Genomic DNA, 27,703 nt, shown 5'->3' with positions numbered 1-27,703 from the left:
AATCGTTATTAACTATCGTTACCACATCCGTATGCATTGATACTATTGAAGAAATACACACCTAGAAAGTACCTATTTCCCTGGTAAGCTGCTTTATCATGAAATCGTGGTCACTGCAACCAACATCCTCCATCCATGTAGCACTGATTTCAGTCTTCTCATTCTGCTAACCTGTATTTTTCAAATGAGTTGTATCAGCATTTATGATTAAGTATTTGCATACTGAAACACATAATCCGAAATTAATGTTCATCCATCATAAAGCAAATCTATTTCAGTACTTACCCTTCATTCTCTAACTAACAACCCATCAAAAAACATGACCCAGTATCTTAGTTTTGTTGCAGCAGTCGTTAACTCATATCCACCCTAACTAGATTCAACCATACATTACCAAAATAAAAAAAAACTGTATAACATAAGTCCATGGCCAACACATATCTACAGGCTAACAAATTGTGATACATTCCAGCCAAAAATGGCCATGTCAAACTGGCCCTCCACAAAAATCATAATTCCCAAATGTTAGCCATCCACAAAAAAGACTTCCCAATGTCACTTAGAAAACTAATCATCTCTGTGAGTCTCTCTATGAGCCTCACTACCACCCTCTAAGTCAGTGTTCCGATAGCTCATTAAGAGCTTCTCATGCTCTGAGAAATTCCTTCTCAACTCTGCAATATCACCCAGCATGGAGTCTAGTTTTGCCTTGTACATTTCTGCCTCAGTCTTGTTTCGTGCATTCTCCTCCGATAGACGAATATATGCCCTACTATTCTTCATTGAAGGAGATGGGTCCGGAATCACCATGTGACCCCTCCCTACTGCATATCTAGGTCTGTTTCCCAATACCTCTTTGAACACACTCTCAGCTGCCTCTTCAATATCCTTCTCAGATTCCTTTTCAGCTAACCTCTCCATCATAAGATTCTGGAATATTCAACATGAAAAATTACTCCCTAGGTTTAACACCCACACCAAACCATTTAAAGTTAAACTGAAATTAGGAACTCTCTTACGTAATTATGTTCAGTTGCTGCGTTGATCCATTTACCCTTCCGGGTTGACCAATGTGTTTGCCTATAGAAGGCAACCATGTTCAGTGCTGCCTCCCGCTGAAACACACAATTGAGCTCAAAAGTTAGATACACTTTTTTCAATAATTAACTGATTAGCAATTTATACCCCTTGCTTAATTACAAACCTTCTCCTCTAAAATGCGTATAAAGGATTTGCGGCCACCAGTATGCTTGACCTTCAGTTTAGATCTATTTGAGCTGTTTCGCATGGACTTCTCCTGCATGAGAAACAATCGATGGTTAGTATATAATTTATAAATACTACCTTACTCGAATTCAAATATTAGGCAAACACCATTAGGGTTCAAACGATGAGGTCAACAACATATATGTAAGATCACCAATCTGACTAAGAGTCATTTTAAGGACAGTAAATGCATCTCTATAAATTCACAGACTGGTCTACCTTGAATGTTGCACTTGCCCAGTATTCACATAGCTTTTCCAAACGTTTTTCTCCACCTTGTCCATCCCACCACGTAGGGCCTCTTGATGTGATGCATATTTTAAATAAATTTTATGTAGTACATAATGATAAGTATTGTACTTATCTGCCAAATGGTTGGAAACCATCTCACGATGGTTGTCTCTACTCCAGTCAAGAACAAAATCAACCTGCGAGATATACAAAAACAGACCTTGTTATATATAGATGTCTACACAGTGTATTTACGCCAACCCTTCTAAATATACCAGCTGAATAAGTTTGTTATCACTAGGTAAAAAGACATACCCTAACACGGTTTATCAGCTCTGTCTTCTCGTCTTCAGGTACACGACTCCAACTAGCATGCCTCATGTCGGCATGTACTTTAATTATCTCTGTTAGTCGTCCAGTGAATAAGCAAGCATTCTCACATGATGGCCCCCGATGACCATCTTGTATAACCAGAGGTATCTTACCCACTTTCCTCATTCTTTCAAATAGCGTGCCCTTCGCTGGCCCTCTACCTCTTTTCTTAGTAGGTGGTTCTACATGAAGACATCAATTTGAGTGTAAATTCAATAAAAAAATAAATCCAAACTCAATTATTGCTGCCAAAGTGCACACTAAGCACTATATATCTACACATGCTGATTGTAGTATCCAATACTACAATCAGCTAAAGCACATAACGTACATATTTGTGTGCCTTACCTGTGTTAGGGACAACATCCTCTTCAACTTCTGGAGCAACCAATGCCCCTTCTGTCCCCGCCCCTCCTACATCCTCAGTTGAATCATCTGGTAACGGCTCGTCCCGCAACATGGTTCTCGGATTCGGTGCCTCTAGTTCTTGCTCTTGGCTGCAGCATATCTCAGCCCTTCCATGTCTGACTCGGCCCCCCCGAAACTTTATTGATCTCCTCATCTTTGGCTGTGTTGGTAGCTGGGAAATCCTACTGCTTCTTCTGACTGCACACAGGAAATTATATCATTAGAATGTGAAATAAAATTGACCTTGGACTTTTACCTCTCTCAAGCATGTTCCTGGTAGAGCCAGGTCGACAAAAATCACTATTGGTGGCATTATAATTTACACCCATATGTATTCTGGCCAAATAAATCACATCAGAAACAGGACCTTATTGTCCTGTTTTTAACCCCATCACGTAGGGCTTTCACTAATTCAAACTGGCCAATATCAAATCCAGCGAATTAATATCCCATGGAATTAAAATAACACATCTTATGGAGTTTGCCGTTAGACTACTAATTTCTATTATATTGAAATACTGGCTTGCCCATTAACACATCAACTACCCCTAGCAAGATTCAAAAAATGCAGACTAACTGCTATCTCCGTTAACGGATTTCACATACATTTCCTAAGTTATTTTATCTCTAACCAAACATATATACGTTCTTTACCAATGGCAGAGGGAAGAGTTCATACCACACTGTTTTGAGTGAGTACCATGATATGTAACTTAAACTGCCACTTTTCAGTATACAATTCAAAAAATGATATGATATGTCAAGTATCTACCCTATATTTGTATAGAGACGTTAGAAAATAGGACCCAACATGCACAGTTCTACACCATCGTCTGAAAACCTACACTGAGATATACAAAAATTTGAAGAATGGTTAAGGTTGCCTAAACCAAACGGATTAACCAAGCGTTTGGTTCTTGTGTGCAAAACCCATTAGGTTTTGATAGACCTACCCATTATTGCAGCATATATTCACCCTCACTAGTTTGGTGCCTAAGACTGCTTAAGACGCTTGGTTATCAGGGGGAGAATCACATAACACACGATGGAAATGATACGTGGTGTACCTACTTGTCGCTCTGGGTTGGTCAGCAGAGGTGAAGAGTAGATGAAGCAGACCTTTGATCTCTCGTGAGTGGTTTCAAAAATAAGAGGAAACCAGTGTGTTCGAAAATAACCTTACCTCTTCTATATTCGATGCCAAAATATGAAGCAGACCTTTCAGCTCCTTCAAAGGAAATACGCAGGGACCTATCTGTCACCTTTAATCTTCTCATATCTAGTTTTCATATCCAGCTGTCATGAAAAAAGTACAACTCTGCACATTAATGGTGTTGTGGCCCCCACCAGAGGTGCCACTTCCCAGCCTAAATCAGCTTCTTATTTTTTTCAAATGTACCGCCCTTTATTAAAAACTTCTCCCGCCTCCATTTTACCCATTTTGAACTTCAATGATTGATAGCCCGTGATCTTCTCATAGCGGCCTGGAAGTGATTTACTCTCTCAATCTTTATATTAATGGTTATCCGCTTGTTAATGGTTTATAACTTAATTCCAACAACTGAAATTCTACATATGTGTCATCTTAATTAAATTGCTGCAACTTTATAAGGCCTCATTACTTGGCAATTTCAATTTATTTACATTGAGGAATTTGAAGGTTATTACTTGTTTAGGAGTCTGCCTGGTAGTGTTACTGAATTTGTATAGAGACATGCTTTATACAAATTTGACATCTTTAACAGCCAGATTTATAAACTTGATTATTTATAACCAGCGTTTCCACACCTTAAACATAAACTCTTAGACTTAGGCAAAACAGAGGTGTCTGTTCCAATTTTGCTCATACTTTATATCTTCACAAATTAGACATCATTTGTCAAAGCACTGTATTTCCAGATCCAATTGACCTTAAATTATCGAACTTGATTATTCCTGCTATGTAAAATGCCCACACATCAATTGGGAATTTAACCTTCACAGTTCCCTTCCTAAATGTGAGTATGCAGCTCAACTTTAAAATCAACCCTATTAAGGACTTTTATCAATGTAATGTTACTCTGTTAGATAGTTTGCAGCCTATCTCCTTTCTTTTCCTGGACAACTTCCTCAATAGCGACCTAACCAACTAGGAGTGGAACAAAGGTGACGATCTTGCTGGACCATTCATGACAACCTGCATGCACTGTCAGGGATTGCCAAAATAGCCCCAATTGTCTCTAATCTGCTTGCTGGACCGAGTATAGCAGGAATCGTATGATGACTCACCATTTAACCCCTAATTTTTTTAATCTAACTTCATGATCTTAATGCTGATAGATAGTTAGAAAATAAATTGCACTGAAACAAACTGACCCCACAGTATATTGTGAACCCAGATCATGCACTGTGGTCTCTGCATCTCATCATATGCTTTCATGTTGTTATATGATCTTAGATACATATAAATCTCATCACTACCTTCATGTTGTTAGTCTTTTAGAGTCCTCTATCGAAAAGACTTAATCAATTAACTAGGAGGTAATTACAGTTTCACTTAGCCCGAGCTGTTGCCTTAATTATTATGAATTAAGGCACAGAGGATCAATTTCCATACATATTTGCTCCATCATGTTACAATATTCATGATTACAAAAAATCATGAATATTTCAACCATTTAACCTAACTGTCTATGATTTTAAATGGTCATCTGACATACTCTTGCCAATTAATGCACTTAGTCTCCATCATATAATTGGTGGATTAAGAACCCATCCCTTGTGCTAGTATCTACATGAATATATACCTGCACATATTTCATTTATCCAATTGTGAACACCCCAATGCTTCCTTCTCCCACTGGACAGTAATGCTACATATGTATGCATTTTATGGACTATGTTAATCAACACTGCATGCGACAAATCACCCCAACACATACGATCTCAATGCAGTTTCCCATAAACTTCTCCTATCTACAGATTAATGAGTGGTAGCTGTACCAATTAACCTTAAACAGATCTAGCAATCTAATTGAAAGTACCACATATTAGAGACTGCAACCATTTAAATAAAGTTACTGTCCTTCTTTTTCACTGCACGCTGAATTTACCCACTTGCCATCTATATAATCATTATGCATCCATTCTTAATCCTCTATCAATGGAAGGAGTCAACAGCTGTGTTTAATACATTTCAATAAATCTACCAATTAAGATAAATTACTGCAAAATGGATTTCTAGATGGGTGTGTTATAATTTCAGTTTTTAGTTTCTTATTTCTTTCAGTAGGAGATAATGAATAGGAAAACACACCCATCTTATGGGGGACTAACAAACTTCCTTGCTTGAACAGCCACCTTGTTGCATCCAGACTGGGAGAAAGTGGTTTGGTTATGACCAAGGATATTCCAACCGCCCAAGGTCCTGCACATGGAAGTCAGCCCACAAAATTAATTCAGACCAGAATTCCTATAATTTGAAATTTGATGAACAGTTTAAATACCCTATATTTTATGCTGCATAAGTCCTTTATGCAAATAAAGGATATCCCTACCATAGTCGACCATAATAACCTTTGCAATATTTGTGGACAGAAATCCAAGTTGGTATTACTGCACTTTCCACTATATGTTAGAGGAAAAAACATGAAAAGTTTAATTGATTAGTCAAGTATATTAGAGTTATGGACAATTCTCTGCAACAAACATCTAGCAACAGAGCATGAAATGATATATGCAACCTGCCAACGAAATTGCACTGAAATTTACTAATTCCAAACGAGCAACCAACATGCTAGTGAAGATAGCACAAGTATTCTTAGTTACAAAATGTATTATAATCTGGTAATATTACTTAGATGGTATATAATTAAGCAACTTTAAATATATATAGTGTTGTGACCCCGGAAACCCATCACTTGGTGGCAGGGAAAGGAGATCCATCAACGATAACATAGCGACAAATACGTTACAATGGAGCCCGAGCTGTTGGTAGCGTAGACCTCATTAGCTTTAAAGTGCAAGCACTTAATCTGCACACAATAAGGAGTTCCACTATGAGTTACTCTCTACCATCTTAATTAGATTGCACAAGTATATTCACCCTCTAAAATCCTCTAAAATGCCTACATGTACCATTTCAATTTCACCATGCTTACAGACAACTCTAGTTTTCATATTTTCAACTTAAAGGTTACAAATTCATAGCACATATCTACATTACCATTAGAATCATCTGTCTCCCCAATTGGCTGATGGGTGGTGTCGTTATCAGAGTTATCATTGGAACTTATGTCGTCCAGTGTTGCTTCATCGTCAACTGGTTGGGCTGGGCCCCAAGGTGAGATGGAGGTTGGAGCAACGGCCAAATGCTCCTCATCGACTCGGATAAGTGGTTCGGGCATGGCTTCATCGACAGCAAGACTAGGGGGATAGTTGTTCAAATTCCCCCCCTCATCGACATCAAGGTCATCCCCTGATGACTCAGCATCATCCAGCATCTCTTCAACTTGGGCCATTGCGCGAATGTTATAAATATTCCTACTTGTAACCTTTTGCACGACATTCCAACTTCCTCCCAAGATCGGATCGGACAGGTAAAATACAGCATGTTGCTTGGCACGCAAGTGCGAAGGGCTCATCTTTATACCATTGCCTATCCGTATTCACTATGGTTAAGTGGTCCCTGACACGTATCCCCCTTCTTGGGTCACCAACGTCATACCAAGTGCATTGAAATAGATAAACCTTGCGCCAACCCATGTAGCGTATTTCTATTATATCATTCAGAACACTGTAGAAGTCACAAGGGGATCCCTGATGCTCTCCATGAACCACCACCCCGCAGTTTTGAGTGCGGCGATGCCTTTCCGGCTCCTTAGTATGAAATCGAATACCATTCATTATGCATCCTGCATAAGATGCGACTGTCGGTTCTGGTCCACATGCTAATGCATATAACTCATCAGAAATCGTCGTTAGAGCCACTGCACGTTTCTCTCAAATCTATGTTCGAAATGGACAGAAAAAGCAAAATCAGAGTTTTCCCAACTTAATATTTTAAATCAATAATAACCCAAAATGTATCCCCATAAAGCCACAAACAGGATAAAAAATCTTACGCGTGCTCTAAACCACGCGTGAAATTGACTTTGGTGCCTACGGTCGATGTTATGAGGGTCCTCTTCTTTCATCTTGTTATAGTGATCCCTGTGAAGCAATGCATGGAATTGTTACATTGGAGACTAGTAACAATTAGGTACCCATTACTAAAGTTAGTAATTCAAGATGGATGTACATACTCAATGTATTGCTCAACCTCCGGGCAATTATTTAGTATATACCATCGGGCCTTGACCATTAGTGTGTCGGCTAATTTATGTGAGTACGCAGTCCCCAATGGCCTAACCTTTTGAGAGAAAACAGATAAACTTCCAGTATTTCCTGACTCAGGCCCATCAATGGGTACATCAGTATTGTGTTCCTCTCGATGATATTTAGTTTCTATATCATGAAGGTACATAGAGCAAAAGGTGAGGCACTCGAGATGCACATATGCCTCAGCGATTGAGCCTTCAGGCCTAGCTCTGTTTCGGACGTACCGCTTGAACTTTCCTAAATACCTCTCAAACGGATACATCCATCTATATTGCACGGGTCCAGCTAGAAGAGCCTCTTCTGGCAAGTGAATAGATAGGTGTACCATGATATCAAAAAAAGCTGGAGGGAAAATCATTTCTAGTTTGCACAGAATGATGGGAATATTAGCTTGAAGTCGATGCAATACTGATAGGTTCAAAGTTCGGCAACATAATTCTTTGAAGAATGCACTCAACTCTATTAAGGCTTGACGCACATCGGCCCGTAAGAACTTGCCTATAACAACTGGCAATAGTTGTTGCATAAAGACATGACAGTCATGGCTCTTCATTCCACTGATCTTTCCCTCACTAGCATTGACACACCGGCCTATATTCGATGCAAACCCATCAGGGAATTTCACTTTGCACAACCAAGCACAAAAAGCCCTTCGCTCATTTAAATTTAACATGTAGCAACCAAGACCCATTCTCTCAGACTCGCCATCATGTTGTAAATGCAATTCTTTCCTTATTCTGAGATTTGCCAAATCCCTACACGCATTGGCAGAGTCCTTAGTTTTCCCTTAATGTTCAACAAAGTTCCCAACACATTATCGCATATGTTTTTTTCAATATGCATTACGTCCAGGTTATGTCTCAAACCCAAGGATAACCAGTAGGGAAGCCGCATTTTTCTTGCGTCTCCAAATGTGATCTAGGGGCAACCATCGTCCATGACCCATATAGCAATGTTTGTAGCCATATACCAACCATTGAGAATTTGTGTCAAATGTACAATACGGGCATGCCAACTTGCCCTTCGTGCTCCAACTGGAAAGATTGGCATATGCGGGGAAGTCATTGATAGTCCAAAGTAGAGCTGCATGCAACGTAAAGTCTTGCCCACTGTACGCATCATAGGTACGAATACCCTCTACCCATAACTCCTTCAACTCATCAAGGAGAGGACACAAGAACACATCAATATCATTACCTGGTGACTTTGGGCCAGGGATTAGCAACGATAACATTGTGTATGGATCTTTCATGCATGCCCAAGGCGGCAAGTTGTAAGGCACAAGAAGTACCGGCCAAATGCTGTATGGCCTACTCATGTTATTGAATGGGTTAAAACCATCACTTGCCAAACCAACTCTAACATTTCTCGGATCTTCGGAAAACCTGACATGTACGTTATCAAAGTCCTTCCAAACCCTAGAATCTGAAGGATGTCACATGCATGTAGGATCTTCAACACGGCCCTCTACATGCCATCTCATGGCCTGGGCTGTCTTCTTTGACATATAAAGCCTCTGCAATCGTGGCTTAAGGGGGAAATATCGGAGAACTTTTTTTGGTAACCTTCGTTGGTGAATTGTGCTTTGTTCCCACCTAGAAGCTTTACATTTAGGGCACTCATTTAACGATGCATTTTCCTTCCAAAACAGGACACAATCATTTGGGCAGACGTGTATCTTCTCGTAACTAAACCCCAATCCACGCTCCAAGCGACGGGCATCGTTATATGAGTCAGGGAAAGATGGCTCTGGAAATGCCTCTTGCAATAACTTTATGACCATATCGAATGACTTCACGGTCCAACCGCCAATACTCTTTATGTGAAGAAGCTTGACGATGAATGATAGCTTTGAAAACTTAGTACATGAAGGATAAAGTGGGCGTCGTGCATCAGATACCAACTCCTCGAAATTAAAGATAGTTCGACCATCAAAGGTCTGATCTTGATCATCGGCATCTATGGAGCCATCATCAGTAGAATGATGATCCATATAGGACCCATGGCGGATGTCATCAAACATCTCTTCTAGATCATCAATATAATCATAGTTAGCCGAGGTATCAGCTTCTTCCTCGGCAAAGAGTGCAGCAGAAAGGAAAGGGTCATCTTCTCCATGGAATATCCAATCTGTATAAGTTGGATCAATACCTCTGAAGAACAAATGATCCTCGACTATACGAATGGAGTGGAAAGCTCTATTCCGACATCTTCTGCATGGACACCTAATCTGATCAGCGTTAGGAGTGTGGGTTAACACCATAGAGAGGAATTGTCTAACCCCTTCAGCATACTCAGTGGAATGCAATCTATCTTCAATATGCATCCAAGCCTTATCCATCTTATGAAGCTGACCAGGTAGTAGAAAAGAGTATGTTAGTGTTGTAATTTGAAATGGGTGTGCATGGAATAAACTGGTCCAACTTTCTAATATACCAGCTGAATAATTGGACAGATTTCAAACAAACTACCCTAATGCCTGGATCTAAATAGGTAGCCGACATTAAATAGCAGACTTCAGTTTCAATTTGGATTTATTATACTGAAAGAGCAAATAACTGAATAAATACACGCTCTTGGATGGTTGTGCTGTGCAGGTACTAGCTGGGAACAGGTTAATTGGCGCAGTAGTGATCAAAAGAAGGTGTAATAAAATGACTTAGGTTTGTGGAATCACAGGAAATATGAACTTGTTAACAGGATTTAAAGTTGATAATTAACAGGACCCCCTGTTAGTGTGTTCTAACAGGAAATATGATCTATCTAAAATCCCCTACATTCCTGGCCAAATTGAAATGTATGTTATCAGAATACAAATAACATTTAAGGTACAATGTATGGAGAGTAGATTGCTCTGTTTATGCCAATATTAATGTTTCCAGAAATAATAGGACAGTAAAAAGACCTATAATTTGTGTTGTGTACATGAGGGAGCAACATGGGAGGAATGATGGTTCTCATGGTGAAATGGTCCAGTCATTTCCTGCACACAAATGGTTGTATGTTGAAACACACAACCATTTGGCCACAGGGAGTGTAAATAAATTGAGCCAAAATGACATAGTAAATTCTAGTCAGGCCTTGTCATTTTTGCAAACTTATCATACTAAATATCCCAGCCCTGGTTGGAAATTAACATTCAAACTAACACTAAGTTATGCTCAGACTTTGAAGTACAAGTATATTAGAGTTATGTTCTGTTAATGAATTTCATGGTAGGCTGCTTTCATCAAGAACACCTATCTAGCAACATAAGCCTAGTGGTTTGGTTTCAATATAGCCATTAGCCGCTGAGACAGAAAACAGAGGTTCATATACAGACTACTGGGACCAGATGAAGCAGAGTATTAATATACAATCAGTTGAAAATGAAACATAAAATTAAAAGCCATTAGACTGCATATGCACTGCAGTCCCATATTAACAAGATTATCAGATAGGGAATGCAAACCCTATATGATAATCTTGTACATAAAAATAAAAATCTCTAACTATCGATCTCATTTAGGAATGCCAAACGTGACTGGCAAATCTAACTGGTGGCATCAGTTCACTATTGTAATGCATATAAATAAGGACAATAATGAGTAAGGCACACTTCCCTTTTGATCAAGGAAGATGGTGACTATAGCAATTCATATGCAGTCCAATAGTCTAAACCAATTCACTACAATGACAGCAGCAGAGAACAGAAGTCAAAAATTATGGCCAGAGAGTAGCATTCTGCCTTGTACATTTTAATAGCTAACATCGCAAATAAGCAGGCTATATGACATATGATACAGACTTAGCAAATAAAGACATGAGGAATCTTGCACCAAATTATAGTTCTAACATAAACTTTCACATCCCATTCTGACTAACCTGTGCTCTGATAACAGACCTTTTTCTTGTATAGGTTTCAAATTATCGAGCTCAATATTAGAACTCGAAGCTTCATGTACAGACCAAATTGGTAGACTTCAGAAGAAGCTGTAAACTCCACCAAAAAAAGTTAAGCTTCCTGCCTGCTGCTCATACCAACTGCAATCAATTTTGTTGGCTGCTGATCCACATGGAATTTCCCGACCATTCCTACTGACAGCCTACAAAAAATAGAGGGCTTTCTCAAATCCAGACATCAGTTAGATACATCATTAGATTCCTTCGGTTATTTAATATATTGTAACTTAAACAGCCTTTCCAGAAACGGACCATGAAGGAAAGGATTTTATAATTTATAGGGCAGGACCAAAGGGAATGAGATGTATTAATAAAATTGCCTAATTCATGGGAAACATTAAAAGACATCGCAGCGCAAACAAGGGATTGCAAATATTCAGACCAATATCCCCGACCCAACAAGCTAAGTCATAGAAGGCAATGCTGAAATTAATCGAGTTTGTTCTATAGTTGAATCTTAGGTAGGTTCAATTTGGAATTGGACATTTAAAGAAAGCTATGCTTGGAAATCACCTCTAAATTTGTAACTAAGTTGGCTGGCGTTATACCATAATGGTACAACAGCTTTCATAGCTTCATTCTTAATTGATAGAGATGATCCAATCTTGTATAAATCTCTGTAGGGCTTCGATAAATTAGAAAAAACTAGTTTGGCACAGGACGGGTACATAATCGAAGCCCAATTTTAATATTTAACATCAATTGTTGGTAACTGGATGCATGCTTGTAGTTATTTAAAAACATGAAACAGATATGTTTCAGATTGGAATGCAACGAGGAATTTTTAAAACGGGTACACTTAAGATGTTAATGCAACGCTAGTAAGGACAACGCCCTCACCTATATTACGCAAAAATAGATTAACATGGAGGAACCAATCCCCACACTCCAATATTTACATAAATAATATATACAAATATGTACATACATTGCTTCACAACAATCGGGGCTACCTAATCAGCAGAAATTCCAGAGCTAAATTAGGGATGATCCGTGGCACCTCCATCCATGTGTATTTATTGACAATAACAAATTGTGATACATGAATCAGATTTGCCACAACCATATCATAAGAGAAGTAGAGATATCTTACACAGTATCTTCAAAGTCACCCCCAATGGTACACAATCATACCATTAATAGAGATAGAAGACGGAGGGAGAAGAATGTGAGGCTGACTGTGTCTATTTGACCCGAGAGAGGGGATGCACCAGAAGAGGGCTTCCGTGTCGTGCAGTAGGCTAGGGCAGTTGCTGGGAACTTTCTTCTCACTCTGCTTCGATGCACGGGTTGGGGACGATTTTACCCACAGCGTGGGGGAGGACGCGACTATGGTGAGAGGCGGTGAGGTTGTAGGGCGAGTGCGATGTACGGTGACTGGCGAATGTTGGAGGGGAGAGGGGGGGGGGGGCGCGGCGGTCGTGAAAGAAAGGAAAGGGGTGGGGAAGATAACATCGGGTAAAAAGGATAGACCCGGTATCGCGCGGGGTATAGCGGGATTAATTGTTGTGGAATTAATTCCATCAACATTAACTGATGGTATATTTCATGGGATAAAGATGAAATATATTAGTGGCAAATATTAATTTACTCACGATTGCCATCTACTGGGGCAGTATAATTTTTGCGATGAATAATATTTCATGGGAATAAATCTCATTCTCGTGGGTACTAACTTTTAACCCACGATGAGGGAAAATTTCTGCAAATTTTAATTCCCATTAACACACAGTTGTGGGATCAAAAGTATTTTCCGTGATTAAAACTCCTATTACCACTATACTGTTGTCACCGAAGGAATCTCATGGTAAAAGGCTGGTTTTGTTCCCATGCTTTGTTTTGGTGACAAATAGCCACTATAACACACGATGTTCTGTCATGGAAAAAGAACCCGTGACAAAAGCTACTATATTGCTACCAATATTGTATGAAATTTTGACAAATGGGGAGTTATTTGATCCTGACCATGAGCCTTCCCCAACTCACACTACTACTCAAACATCTCCAACTAACCTGTCTCTTTCAACTCATTCAGTAGGTCAAGATTGATCCTTTAAAGGTAATCATGTGAATAACCTATAATTGCAATCTGTATGATAACTACTCAAATAATAGTTCAGATTGATTTCTAGCTAATTCTCTGTTGCATGATCTTTGGCTTGATTGATGGAGTCATCTTTTATGGTACTAATCATAAACTTTTATTCCCATTTAAATTATAGAGAGTTGAGGGCCAATTGAGAGCTCGAACAAAGGGGAAGAAAGATATATAATTTGTGTAATCTGCATAATATTAAATACATGAAAAAAATTTGAGGATCTATAATCACACAATCCCAAAATAGGTTTATGTACCAGCTGAGGACTAAAAAAAAAAAAACTATATCTACCAATTATATACGAATTTTTGCATGTTCGAATGTCTAAATCTACCAACTATATACCAATATATACCAAAATCCTCATCTGATTGAAGTACAAAAATCTACCAACTATGAGGATAAATAAGATAAAGAAAATGATAACCCTAACAATGATTTTGTATTGAGGAGTGAGGCGTGGGCAGTGGCACTGTGATTCTGTAAAGACGATGATAAAGCAAACGGTGGTGCGGCACAGTTTCGACGGCGGCACGAAGTAGAAATGAAATGGGGGAACAAAGGGAACGATGGTGAGAAGTGCGAGACTGAGACACTAGGCACTGAGCGAGTGAGTGGCTGAGCAAGGGAAGCAGAAATGAAGAAGAAAGGGGCAATGGGGGTTATCTTCACATGGCAAAACAATGTCGTTCCTATTTGAAGGAATGCCGTTGTTTAAGTTAAGGGAAAAAAAAAAAAAAAAAAACACAGATTCAAAATGACGACGTTTTGAATCTATGTTTTTTTTTTTAAAAGTCAGAGTCAAAGTTCCATTTTCGGAGTCTTTCCGATTCCGACTCCGTCAAAGTCGGGATCGGAACTGAGTTCGGTTGCAGTCGGAATTTTCGAAAATTTGCACAGACCTACACACATGTGGACCACACTCTCTCTTAATGAGTGGCATAGTGCTGATGAGTTGGTCTCCACTCACACCATATGACCTCAAATAATTGACTAGATTTGAGAAAAGTTGAACAAGCAAGAGATTATTTTCTCCCCCTCCGTGAATATTGACACTACAAGAAAAACGGTCTTTTGCAGCGATTTATATATTGTTGCAAAAAAAATCGCTGCAATAGGTAATCTATTGCAGCGATTTTAATTTTGTCGCATGATTTTTAAATTAAAAGCGGAAGAAGTCCTTAATTTTACATTTGCAGCGAAAAATACGACGTTTGCATAGATTTTGATCGCTGGTGTTACTAAAACACGTTCCAACGCCTAAATAATCGTTGTTATTGTTTCTGGGCGCCAAAATTTTTAGAAATGTTTTATTTTTCCCCCCGATTTCTTTTCTTCTCCACTTCTCTCTGTTCTTTCCTTCTCCAAAATCGCCCGAGTGTCTATGCCCAGTTCTTTTCCTCTCTCTGTAATTTCCTTCGATCACCAACCTTAGTTCCTCCGCCCCATTTACCTCCCGCGGAAGCTACTTCTCGTAACATTTGATTCCTCCCCATGGTTTGCACACGGCTACCCATTGACCTAGCAACCCAGCGACCCATCAGACTCCATCTTAAAATCCTCAACATCCACCCTTCCCAGTGACCTCTCCTTTTCTCCCTTCCCTCAACTCCGAACGCCCCTTCCATTTTTTTCGCTTGCTAATTCTCTTTTCCTTTCTCTCTTTCTCCCATTCTCTCTTCCCTCTAGATTGGCCCAATCCTCCCTCTCTCCCCTTCTCTCCATTTTTCATTTCCTTTTCCCAGTTACGTTACTGCTTTCCTCCTCCGAAGGTTGTCGATTTCTTCTCTCTTGGCTTAGGTTAGGAGCAGTCGGCAGTTGGCAGTTGGCAGTTTCGTATCGGTGGAAGACAGAATCTTGACATCAAATTTTCACTTCTTGCATCGTTGTGTTTGGACTTGTGCTTTCTGCCCTAGACTGCCTCTCCGAGTTGGTCTATTTCGATTTCTATTGTGGGGAAAGGGTAAAATTCCTACTTTGGCTTGTGGATTCGATTTGTATTTGTATTGGCTGATTTTTTTTAAACTCATTTAATCAGTGATGCTTTCGAAGGTTGGCAAGTAGTATTTGATATATGGATTCAATCTGTGATCCTTTCTGCATTTGTAAATTTCGAAGTTTGCTTGCTAATTGAATTTGAATGGCTTATTTCTAGTTGCTAGGATTATTAGGTTGGCAATGCTAAAATGAAGAGTATAGGAGCATAGGAGCATAGTACATGCTTTTCTCAAAAGAGCAAAGTTTGTGATGTTTTTCATCGTTAACATAGAAATAAAGGAGACAGGAGGATAGGTTATCAAATTATTCAACTAAATTTTTTGAATAAAGGTTCTATTTATTAAATAATAACTGAAGGTCTGCTGAATTAATTACATGGAGTATTTGTGATGCATGCACACATGGACATAGAGAGAATTGAAGGGGAAGCAATCGATTCAATTATATAGAGGGAGATCAACATAGATGGTTAGTGATTAACATCAAAGAAAATTTAGGAGACTTGGAGCCACCCTTATCAACTGATTGTTGTATCTACAAGCTTCAAACTAATGAAGAGTTGTTCACTCCTCTGCAACACTCAAATTGTAATGTCTAGTGATTTAGTAGACACAATAAAGAGTTTGGAAGGAAATGTTACTTTATCTAGAATCCAATTAGTTGACTGATGCAATTGGTTTTTATTTTTATATTTTAAGCATCTCGAATATATAATTATCACCTACATCTCGATATTTGTAGAGATTTGGCTTGATATACTTGAATCTTGTACTCCTTTGTAATCCATCATGAAACTCATCTCACTAAATATTAAGTACCTAGCTATATATATCTTGGTGGTTTCTATTCTTTTCAGATAGCTAGCTAATGGGGAATGCTTAGTTACTTCTAGAAAACAGGTTTGGTGATCTGTTCCATGCTAATATATTACATAAAACTTATTTCTGTGTTTGAGGAAACATTATTTCACTTTTTACTTCTTTTACTAAATAATGGTATTTTTGTTCAATCTCTATAATTATCATGTTTTGTGAAAATAGAAGGATGACTCTAGTCTTAATAAACCATTTAAGCAACTCAGCAATAGTACTTATCACTCAAGCCTGTTGTAAGGTTTCAGGTCTTAATTGCTCTTTAGTAATTATTTTTCAAACATAAGTGTAATCTCTCTAATTTGTATTTGGAAATGATAGTACTAAATCAAGGGATGTGAAATAATCCCCTCCATGCCAAGCGCATGATCTTGATCTAAATGATCAGCCAATCTTTGCTCTTTCTATCATTTTGAGTTCAAAATGATTATTAAACAAGTAAGTTTCTTCCCCAATACTACATATTTTCTTCTTTAAAGTAAGTTTCTTCCCCAATACTACATATTTTCTTCTTCTCTTTTTTGCTATGTTGCCCTAGCTCTTTTTTGCTCTTAGTGTAAATGGAGGTATTGTTACTGCTTGTGTTTTCCAATATCAATTCATATTTATAATTTTCTTCTTGTGTATATAATTACATAAACAAGTAATTGTTTATGTAAACATCTAACTATTAGAGTTTTGAAGAAGAACTACAGAGTGTTTTGGTTCTGTTTTGAGATGAGTTATATTCATTTGAAGATAGCCCTCTGTTTTAGTGAAAGCTTTTGCTCTGACTCATTGGTTCTGTTTTGAGATGAGTTATATTCATTGGTTCTGTTTTGAGATGAGTTATATTCAATTTCAGTTCAACTGATGGCTTTGTGTATCTAAGGTAGATTTCTATATTTATGTCTATATACATATGCTTACATTCATACATTCATACAGTCTTATGATGGCCAGATGGACACTTACATGGCATAGATACTAGTAAGAACCTTTTTTCATCAGTTAATGTTGCTATGTTGTTGAAACATCATTTCCATAAACTATATTTGGAATTTAATTATCAAATTTCATATTTGCCATTAGGTATGCATCTCTGGAAAATTATGTCGCTGAGCCAATCATAAGTTCAACAGAAAAGCAGCCACTCCTTGAAACTCCAGGAGAAGTAAGCTTTGCATTTTGTTATAAGCAGTTAATATTCTAGAAAGATTGGAAGTCTCTGTTGGAAAGAATTTTACAATTTGATAAAAATCGATCTCTTTGGAAGTAATTCACCAGATTAGATGTTGTATTTTTTACTTTTGTGTTCGCCATCAAATATTTCTGCCACACTTTAAAAAGTTGTCAACCTATACTGTTATTTCTTTGGAGTTTGTAATTTTTTACTGCATAATTTGGAGCTATATATATATATATGTCATTGGGTGTGTGTGTGTGTTTGTGTGTGTGTGTGTATATATACAACTTATATAAAAAAAAAGTGTATATATACACATTTGAATTTGTAATATATACATCTCTTTAGAGAGCTGGTTTAGAACATTGTATATGTTGGTGTTATAAGCAATAGCTAATGCACACGAGAGATAGGAGTACATATATATATATATACTCTAACTGATTAGGCCCTTCTTGGACAGCAGTCACTACTTTTTTATAAATTGCCTATGCATGTGTTTGTGTAAGTATAATGTAACTGTGGCCATATAATGTAAATTAAAAAATTGATGATGGTGGTTTATTGATGTGGTACACCAAGGAAGATGATTCCTGATGTGCTTACATGTTGAAGAATTATTATTATTTTTCCCTATCTTCCTGAATCAAGGGTGGCAAAGATTTGATTAGCTAAACTTTTAGTCTTAGAAGCATCTGTTATTTATTTCTAGTCAAGTAATGCACCATATAAAAATAATAGTTTTTAATCCTCTACAAATCTTTTGATATAAGTTTGGAAGTACTGGTTTTTTAGTCAAGTAATGCTTTGTGTTTTTGCTTAATCTATATATATTTAGATTGGTTGCTGCAAGTCCTATGGATAATTATCTCTACTTTGATCATAAAAGTGTAGTTTGAAAGCAGTGGAGACCTAAATAAATATCTAAGCAAATTGTTTGTAAATTTGTATAGGAGTTTTGGTTTGGACAGTTATTGATGAGCTTCTAGTGTTAACAATACACATTTTTCCAGAATTTTAATAAAAAGAGGTTTGATTCTAAAGTTGTACTTTACTTGAATGAAGTTCTACTTTGAGATTAGTAAATTAGATTGATGCTGATGTGTTACAACTATTATGAAAAGTGAAAAATTAATGCATTCTTTACCTATAATAAGGCTTTCTTTTGTTTGTATGACTTCATGCTCCACTTTCCAGGTTTTTTGTTCTACTAATCAGTTGGTATTGTGTCTTTCCAGAAAACTCATATACAGGTATGCCTTTGAATATGGGAGCAATTACTTTTAGTTGAAAGTGATGAAGTGCACTTAGGATCGACTTGAAGTTTCTGCTTGGCTATGTACTGAACATATTTCTACTTGTTGTATACTGAATGTACTGAACATATTTCTACTTGTTGTATATTGAATGTACTTTGTTGTTAAGATCTATGTACCCTTTGTATTATTAAGTAAAGGGAATTAAATTATTAAGTAAAGGGAATTAAATCCTAGCTGATCTACTAACTTTGCTTCTAATACAAGTGAAAAAAATTACTGAAACTGTATGTTTCAGTAGTAATTTTTTTTTTAAATTTTGTAATTAAGTATTTGCAGCGATTTTTAGTCGATGCAAATAGGCCAAAATTCGTTGCAAATCATCAGTTGTAGCGATTTTAGTCCTTGAAAAGTATGAAAATGCAACAAAGGAAGCAAGTGTTGCTTTTGCACATTTGCAGCGCTTTTTATTTTTTGCAGCGATTTTAGTCCTTGCAAAAAGTATCAAAAGCAGCGCTAGAATGGTATGTTGCTTTTGACATACACAATTGCAGCGCTTATAAATCAATTGCAGCGATTTTAAGTGTTGCAAAAAATGCCAAAAGCAACGAACCAAATGTAGCGCTGCTGTTGTTGGGGGCTATTGCAGCGAAATTTAATGATATAGCAAGGATAAATTTCGCTGCAATTGATCAAATGCAGCGCTATGGCAGTCACATGGGGTGGCCTTTTGCAGCGTGAAATTAGTGAGTTTGCAGCGGTTTAAAAACGCTGCAAATGAAGTCTTTTGCAGCGTTTTTTCAATAACGTTGCTATTGATCAAAAATATCACTTTTATACTGTCGAACATGCAAGGAGGGTAATAACGCTGCAATTGATCAATTACAGCATTTTTTGAATGTATTTGCAACGATTTTAAGCGCTGCAAAATGGCTAATTTCTTGTAGTGTGAAAGAAACAGACATTCAAATAAGGGATGATTTCCCTGAATTTATCATGTCCACAAAATTTCTTTGAATCATGTTTGATTTTTCAAGTAAATATTTAAACAAGAACTAAGTTAGACACTGACTTCACAAAATCTTGAATCTCATAAATAAGTTAGAGAAAGAAAATATCCGACCAAGCTAAAGTCATCTTCCTATAGATAAAGAATTGCTAACAAAATCAAATACATTTATCCTACAATTTTTTTTTTTTTTAAGAAACTATGCTAAAATAAACAATATTAATTCTAGAGTAATTTATTTTTTATTTGTCTCTTAAAATGAAGTTTGGTCCTGTTGAGTTGGTTTTGTGTTTCTCTTCTCGAGTTTGATTGGCTTATGCATCCCCAAATTTCTACATTCACTATATATAATGATATATGGATTTTGTGGACAATTTGAAAAGTCTAAAAGAAAAACTAAATAATAATTTCATATAAAAATAATACAAGCTAAACACCACATCAAACCAAAGTCGACTGATATCAGATCCAAAAGTAGCGATTGATCAAACTTTCTAAAACCATGAGATCGGGTGATCATAATACGTACTCGAGAGAAATAATTATAACCTAATTAATTAATTACCTTGGTACATAGCTAGGCTAGCACTTTTTATACTTGTAAGTTAAGAAGGCCATTACGGCCTGGAATGACGTTGCCAGAATGAGCAAAATGCCACCTGCTGCCGAAAGAAGCAACCAGGGCTTGTCAAAATACTCCCGCTCGAAGCTCGCCAGCTTCCACTTCCACCTATTTCGATAATGATTGTTCACATTCTCAAACAATTTCCCCAAATAGAAGCCGTGATCACCATTGAGTACCAAATCCTTGCCCGCACAGTTAATGAAGCCCGCAAGCTCGGTGTCGTCGGAAAGGTAATTGTCAATGACATTGTGCTCGCGAAGGTACTCGACGTCCTCTTCGGTGTTCACTAGGCAGTCCAAAAAAGTAGTGTAAGCCGTGAAGTACTTGCTGCTAATTCTTTGGTCGCACTGCTCGAACGCCACACAGTTGAGCAACAGACATCTCATCAAGTCATCGATGGCTATGTTTGGCATCTCAATCACACCTTTCTTGAATTCCACCTCTAGGAAGCAGCTGAGCCCCTTGCCCGGACTAACCTTAATCCCGGCTTGCCGGAGCTTCGAGATGCAGTGAATGAATGGAGTCTTTACAGATGATTCTAATTCTCCCATTCGCGTAGCTACTGGCCTGATTAAACATCTCCGAACCAAGTCCAGCAAGTGCAAGGGCGGGCTGTGATCCATTGTCTTCGCGCTCTTTAAAATGAAATCAAAAATGTCTGAATCAAATCTTTTCATTCCGTTCATAAAGAATTGCAAAGCAGGATATATCACATAAGATCTATGGTGCCCGGCAGGAATATTATTACGGGTAAGCTTACATATCTCTACCAAAACAAAAAAGGGGATCTGATTCTCAAGCAATAGAAAGTCCCTGTGGAAATACGGTACCATCCACCCCAGGGCTGCAAGAGATTCTCCGAAGTTAACTTCTCTCCCATATCCAAACATTTCAATTATTTCTATTATAAAACAAGCATCAACAACCATCATTTCGATAAATTCAGTACCGGCGACTTCGAACTCTTCAGAATAACACTTTCTGATCTCCTCTTCAAGTTCGCTTATTCTTTGCAGCCAGCTCATATAGGTATCGATTTGCTCTTCTTCATCTGTTGTCTTGACCAGCAAGGAGCCGATGCACTTCCTCTTGCAATCTTCGGCCATATGGAACTTTTCTTCATGCCGTTTGTGGTAGTAGTAGGGCCCGATGCAGACCATGTTGGGCTCGTACGGTCGGTTGCCATTGATTTCCTTGAGCCTCGGGAGGACTCTGTAGATGCAGCTAGTGCTTCCACGCTCGGCTTCTTCGTGTAACTTTTTGGCTTCCCCCGCATATATCCTTAACCGCTCCTTTATGATGTTGCGTTCCTCCTCGGGGAACTCACGTTTCCGCTCCGGGTAATTGGCGCTGCTGTATTCGCCTACCTCAGAAATTCTAATTATCTCCTGCTGTTCGATGACGTCGATTTCCTGCTGGCGGAGCTCTTTGTCAGAAATAAACCTAGGTGACCTATCCATCGTGTATGTCGGCGTAAGCGTTGTTAAAACTCTGGATGGCGATGTTCACTGCTGTGTGGAGAGTCTTCACTTCAGTGAGGTGCGGCGATATGAACTGGGTGGCCGGATTACGTTACCTCCTAACATGTTGATAAAGTGTTAAAATTGTATAATTAAGTTGTTTAAATAAATAATTTATTTTATCAAATAAGAATTGAGCACTTAATTATACATTAAATTTTAATATTAGATATCAAATTAATTAATTTACGCTAATATTTTACACATAAAGTTCTATATTTACTTTTGAAAGAAATATATTGTTAATGTGTAAAATAAAGGAGGATAAAAAAGTAAAATCACATTTTTTAATAGTGTGAAAAAATGTAAGTTGTTATCTAAAATTTCACTTATGAAAATAATAGAAGTGTTATAAAAAGAGAGAGCAATTGAAGAATTGATGGCAACGAGAATATTTGTAGAAATGAAGATATCGTATGGCTATGCAAAATGGGCAAAGATGAAAGATAAGTAAAAATAAAATAAGAGATGAATATACTTAAAAATCGAATACTCATATTTCTGGTGGCTAGGGAAACAGCCAGAGGAATAGAAACTTTCGGACTGTGAGAGAGAGAGAGAGAGAGAGAGAGAGAGAGGGGAGAGAGTACCAGTGAGGAGATCGACGCAGTTAAGATGAGAGGGTGAGCGAGGTTGGCGTCCATACGAAACTGGGGTTTGGGAGAAAAATTAATCTGCAGAAATTGTTTTTTTTTTTTGGGGGGGGGGGGGGGGGGGGGGTGTTGGTTTCGAGGAGGAGAATTTTTTTTTAATCGAAAGCAGTGTCCGGTTGCGCGTGGTTTCCCTTGTTTTTGTGTGTTGGAGGGTGGGGGTGGGCTCGAGAGGGAACCAAATAAAGGATACTTTTTTTTTTTTAATCATAAGCAGTATTCCGTTGCGCGTGGTTTTCCAGCCCGGTTACAAGTAGAATTTAGTAAAATAAACTGATGGTAGAAAGAGAAAGAACGAGGAAGGATACCTTCGTTTGTTTACAGATAGATGAATTAAAATTAAAAGTTGAAAAGAATATATATTATTAAAATATATTATTTTTATATTAAAATTTAAAAATTTTAAATTTTTTATTTTATTTTTATATTAAGATTTAAAATAAATTAAATTGTTTATTTTATTTTATATAAAAATTTAAAAAAATTATAATAATTATTTTAGAATGAGACGAACTTTTTAAAAATGAATAAAGAAATTGAAAGAGGGAAGGACTTACCTTCAAGGGCTGGGCTGGGCTTTCTTTTGGCTCCAGGTATTACACCTACTCTCCTTTGTTTTTAGACTAGTGATAAGAAATTTAGCAAATACAGCGTGAGTAAACTGTACAGAAGATTAAAACCTATTTATATAACATGCCAAATAAAGAGACATAAATTGAGGGAAAAAAAATCTTTTTGAAAAATAAAAGATAATTAATTTTAGAGAAAAACTGATGTAATTAATTAAAAACATTAGCAGTGTCCTGTAATGCTTCTTTTTATTGCAAAAGGAAAATGGTGACAAATTAAAAGGTAACACGCTAGAATTTCAAACTCAAGTTAGAAGTACAAATATCATATCAATCTAATAAATATCATATCAAATCACATCAATCGAACCACTCATCCAGAATTTTATTTTATCACCAATCTAATCACCATTCATATTTTTTTCCTTATCAATAAACAGAACTCTTTACTTGTATCACTTAGATATCTCTTATTTCTAGAAAATAATTTATTATGTGGATTTCAATTTGAAAAAGCCTCCAATTAATTCCGCTTTGGTTCTTGGGATGCCATCTACACCCCCACGTTTTAGCAGCTAAGCAGCCTAAGCTAGGGTGGAAATTGAATGTTCTTATAACCAATGGAAATACACTGCACTTCAAAGGAATTCAAGGCAAAATATTTTAGGAGACAGCCATTACCCAAAGCTCAACCCAAAACTCCTAATTCTCTGATAACGAAAAGGATTACTAAAAAAACTAAGGAGTTGGACAAAAAGGGTTCCCACTTCCACGTACGAGATGGTAATTTCATTAACATTTGAAATTAATTTATTCCATTGGCAATTTGGCACAAAGATTAATCTAAGTACTAATATGCAGTTCTTATTGTTTTTACATATATATATATATATATATATCTTTCCCTGCATGGGGATAGAGATTAGAGACTATAAATCGTATAGAACCTATGCATATTTCACACTTATATTTCACAATTATATTTCACGCATAACAAGAGGAGTATTGAGGGAGTATCGAAAACAAGATCAGGTTTTCACAACTAGCCTATACAGAATCGGATATTCAGTTCATGTGTAATGAGGCCTGGGAGTATTGAGGATAATATTTTCACTTTCAATTAGAGGGAGATTTTAGCAATTTGATATTACTAAGAATATAATACAAATTAATAATAAAAACTACATCTTTACATTAGTTACAACTTTTGAAATAAGTGATTAATTTCACGTGATATTATAGTAGAGATATTAAGTTCGAACACTACACTGACACTACACTTTATCCATGTAATTAAATATTCAACATCAACATTTCGAAATTATCCCCTCTCCGTTTTCTCTCTGAAACAAAGTAGGGGTTACTGCCCTACCATCGCGTGTAGGTAAAATCGCGGCCATTCTTGTGCCGCTATCTCATACAGGTGGTTGAAGGGGGAGTACGAGATGGATGAGGAAATGAGATCGCGCTACAAGAAGCTCTTGCTTACCGCAGCGGAATCTGAGGAGGTTATTGTTGAAACAAGGAGGCTTGATGAGGTTAGGGCCCGGGGAGAGAAATGTCTGATGGTGCGGCTATTGACTGAAAAACACTATAACAGGGAAGCTTTTAAACAGACAATGCGTAGAATCTGGCGACCGAATAGGAGCATTAAGTTTCGAGACCTTCATCCTTGCTTGATGCTAGTGGAGTTCGATGACCCAAGGGATAAGGTACGCGTTCTCCATGATGGACCTTGGACTTTTGACAAACAGCTGGTGTTGACAAAGGAGTTTGAGGGCCACCTGCAGATCCATGAAGTTTCCTTAATTGAGGCAAATTTCTAGGTTCGAATCCATGATCTACCGTTAATGGCATGCAATGAATATGTAGGGAAATTAGTTGGAGAGACTTTGGGTAAAGTTATTGAAGTGGATGTAGATTACGATGATTTAGCATGGGGAGAGTACATGCGGGTCCGTGTAGCTCTGGATATTACTAAACCCTGATGAGACGGAAGAAGGTTTCTCTTGATACACTGAAAGACTGCTGGGTTAGATTCACTTACGAACGGCTGCCCAATTTCTGTTACCAGTGTGGGCGGATGGGGCATTCTCAGAGGGACTCTAGTTGTGGAAGAACTGTACTAGTGGGGGTGATAATTTACCCTATGGGCCATGGCTGAGGGCAGCAGCACTGACAGGATGGGTGGGTAATGTCCGTTCGTCAAATCATAAGAGCAGTGGCTCAGGATCCACGGAACAAGCTGCGGATAAGCCAAAGGAAACAGGGGAAAAATCAGGTGAACAGGGAGTAGGAAGCGATATGGAACCCAGTCAACTTTTCAACGTACCAATCCATGCTGAGCTCTTGGGTGAGAAGAGAGTGGAACCAGCACTGCCAAGTGTAGATCCCCCTAGGGAAGAAGGATGCTCGACGATGGAAGAGGATGCAATCACCAATTGCCAATCTGTAATGCTTCTGAACCAGACGCCGAAAGTGACTACAAATGGGCCTTCATCGAGCCCTATGCCTAGTCCAAAGATTGCAAAGGCCAGGCCCAAAAAGACCTTCCGAGTCAGGAAGCGTACAACCCCCCTGTGTTAGATACAGAAGACTCAGCTATGGTGATCCGGAAGAGGATGGCTCCCCCTATTGAACAGGAAGATGAAAGGGCTGCAAAAAAGAAGGTCTTATCTGAGGATTTGGCGTGAGAGAATGTTTTCCCTGAATCGGTGGAGGCTGTGAAGCAGCCCCGCCAAAGCCAATGAAACTGATCAGTTGAAATCTTCGTGGGCTTGGGAACCCATGGGGATTCAAAAATCTTCTTGATCTAATCAGGAAGGAAGCTCCCGAAATTGTCTTCTTACAGGAGACGAAAATGACCACACATGCGATGGAGAGGCACAAAGCAAGGTTAGCTTCTATGAATTGCTTTACTGTTGATTGTCAAGGTAGACGTGGTGGGCTAATTATGTTATGGAACAAAGATGTTAATCTTCGTATCCTTAGCTATTCAGATAACCACATCCATGCTCTTATTACGGATAGGGCAAATAGTCTTTTAAGCTGGACTCTAACAGGGTTGTATGGACACCCTGATGTGGCTAAGAGATACCAAACTTGGGATTTGATTCGTTCTCTGGCTAGAACAGTGCAAACACGTTGGATGGTGTACGGTGATTTTAACGAGATTCTAGACCATAATGAGAAGAGAGGAGGCTGAATGAGACCACATAGACAGATGGAGGCATTCAGAGATGTTCTTGCTGATTGTCAATTATTAGATATGGGGTTCTCTGGACCTGTTTTGACCTGGTGTAACAGGAGAGAGGGCGAGGACAGAGTTAGTGAAACGCTGGACCGATGTCTAGCAACTCCTAGTTGGGTTGATTTATTCCCTGAGGCTAAAGTCCAACATGGGACGGTCTCTTACTCTGACCATATCCCGATATGCCTGGACACTTTTGGTTTTCCCATTGGGCAAAGAAGGAAAAGGAATTTTCGTTTCGAAGCCATGTGGGTTGGTCATCAGGATTGTGAAGGAATTATAAAGGATACATGGGAAGCAAGGGGCAGCGGCAATAGTATGTTTGATGCTATGCAGAAGATATCGACCTGTGGTGGAAGGTTGGAAATGTGGAATAAGGAAAAATTCAGTTTGGTCCATAAGAAGTTGAAGAACTCCCAAGCAAAGTTGAAAGCCTTGCAACTTAGGGACCCAACTTGTGAGAACTTGGAAGCGCATAATGAAGTAAGAAAGGAGGTCCAAATGTGGTTGGAGAGAGAGGAATTAATGTGGAAGCAAAGATCAAAAGTGCAATGGTTATGCTGTGGAGATCAGAATACTAAATACTTTCATCAAAAAGCATCCCAACGTAAGAAGAGAAACTTTATACAAAAACTGAAAGATGAAAATGGCTTATGGAGAGAGGGAGTACAAAGGGATATGTTGATTAGAAGCTATTTCAATGGCCTTTTCACTGCATCACACGAGAGAGGATCCATGGATATTCTTGAAGTGATCAAAGCTAGAGTCACTGCTACTATGAATGTTGATTTGGACAGAATTTTTGAAGCGGAGGAGGTCTATGCAGCGTTGAGACAAATGCACCCTAATAAGGCTCTTGGTCCAGATGGCATGCCACCAATATTTTTCCAAAAATATTGGCACATTGTTGGTGACAAAACCACTGCAGCAGTGCTGGAAGTCCTCAACACAGGTCATTTTCCTACTGATCTCAATAAAACTCATATTGTTTTAATTCCAAAGACTGATTCCCCTTCTTTTGTGTCTGACTTTAGACCCATCAGTTTGTGTAATGTCATTTATAAGCTCATTTCCAAAGTCATTACCAATAAATTGAAAGCTATTCTACCCTCC

General features: G+C 38.1%; 2 protein-coding genes and 1 long non-coding RNA gene across 3 annotated transcripts; 1 reads left to right on the top strand and 2 right to left on the bottom strand.

The window, feature by feature from the left end:
• Positions 1-6,798: 6,798 nt before the first annotated feature.
• On the bottom strand, positions 6,799-8,953 carry LOC122298763. The gene is made up of 4 exons (XM_043108624.1): positions 8,502-8,953; positions 7,602-8,390; positions 7,334-7,467; positions 6,799-7,244 (listed from the first exon to the last, which is right to left on the bottom strand). Exons 1-4 carry the CDS (start codon positions 8,951-8,953, stop codon positions 6,799-6,801), a joined length of 1,821 nt encoding a protein of 606 aa, XP_042964558.1.
• Positions 8,954-17,480: 8,527 nt separating this feature from the next.
• Positions 17,481-19,161, top strand: LOC122298438. Its single transcript, XR_006239413.1, has 2 exons — positions 17,481-17,699; positions 18,950-19,161. It is a non-coding gene; the product is annotated as an uncharacterized LOC122298438 (long non-coding RNA).
• A 1,203-nt stretch (positions 19,162-20,364) lies between these two features.
• Positions 20,365-22,822, bottom strand: LOC122299662 (UPF0481 protein At3g47200-like). Its single transcript, XM_043110058.1, has 2 exons — positions 22,712-22,822; positions 20,365-22,180 (listed from the first exon to the last, which is right to left on the bottom strand). The coding sequence occupies exon 2, from the start codon at positions 22,059-22,061 to the stop codon at positions 20,559-20,561; it is 1,503 nt and encodes a 500-aa protein (XP_042965992.1). The 5' UTR covers positions 22,062-22,180; positions 22,712-22,822; the 3' UTR covers positions 20,365-20,558.
• Between the last annotated feature and the right edge of the window lie 4,881 nt (positions 22,823-27,703).

The sequence above is a fragment of the Carya illinoinensis genome, chromosome 16 (assembly GCF_018687715.1).
Source record: "Carya illinoinensis cultivar Pawnee chromosome 16, C.illinoinensisPawnee_v1, whole genome shotgun sequence".
Lineage (NCBI taxonomy): Eukaryota > Viridiplantae > Streptophyta > Magnoliopsida > Fagales > Juglandaceae > Carya > Carya illinoinensis.
Note: the sequence above shows the minus strand (reverse complement) of the source record. Positions and strands in the feature narration are given on the sequence as shown.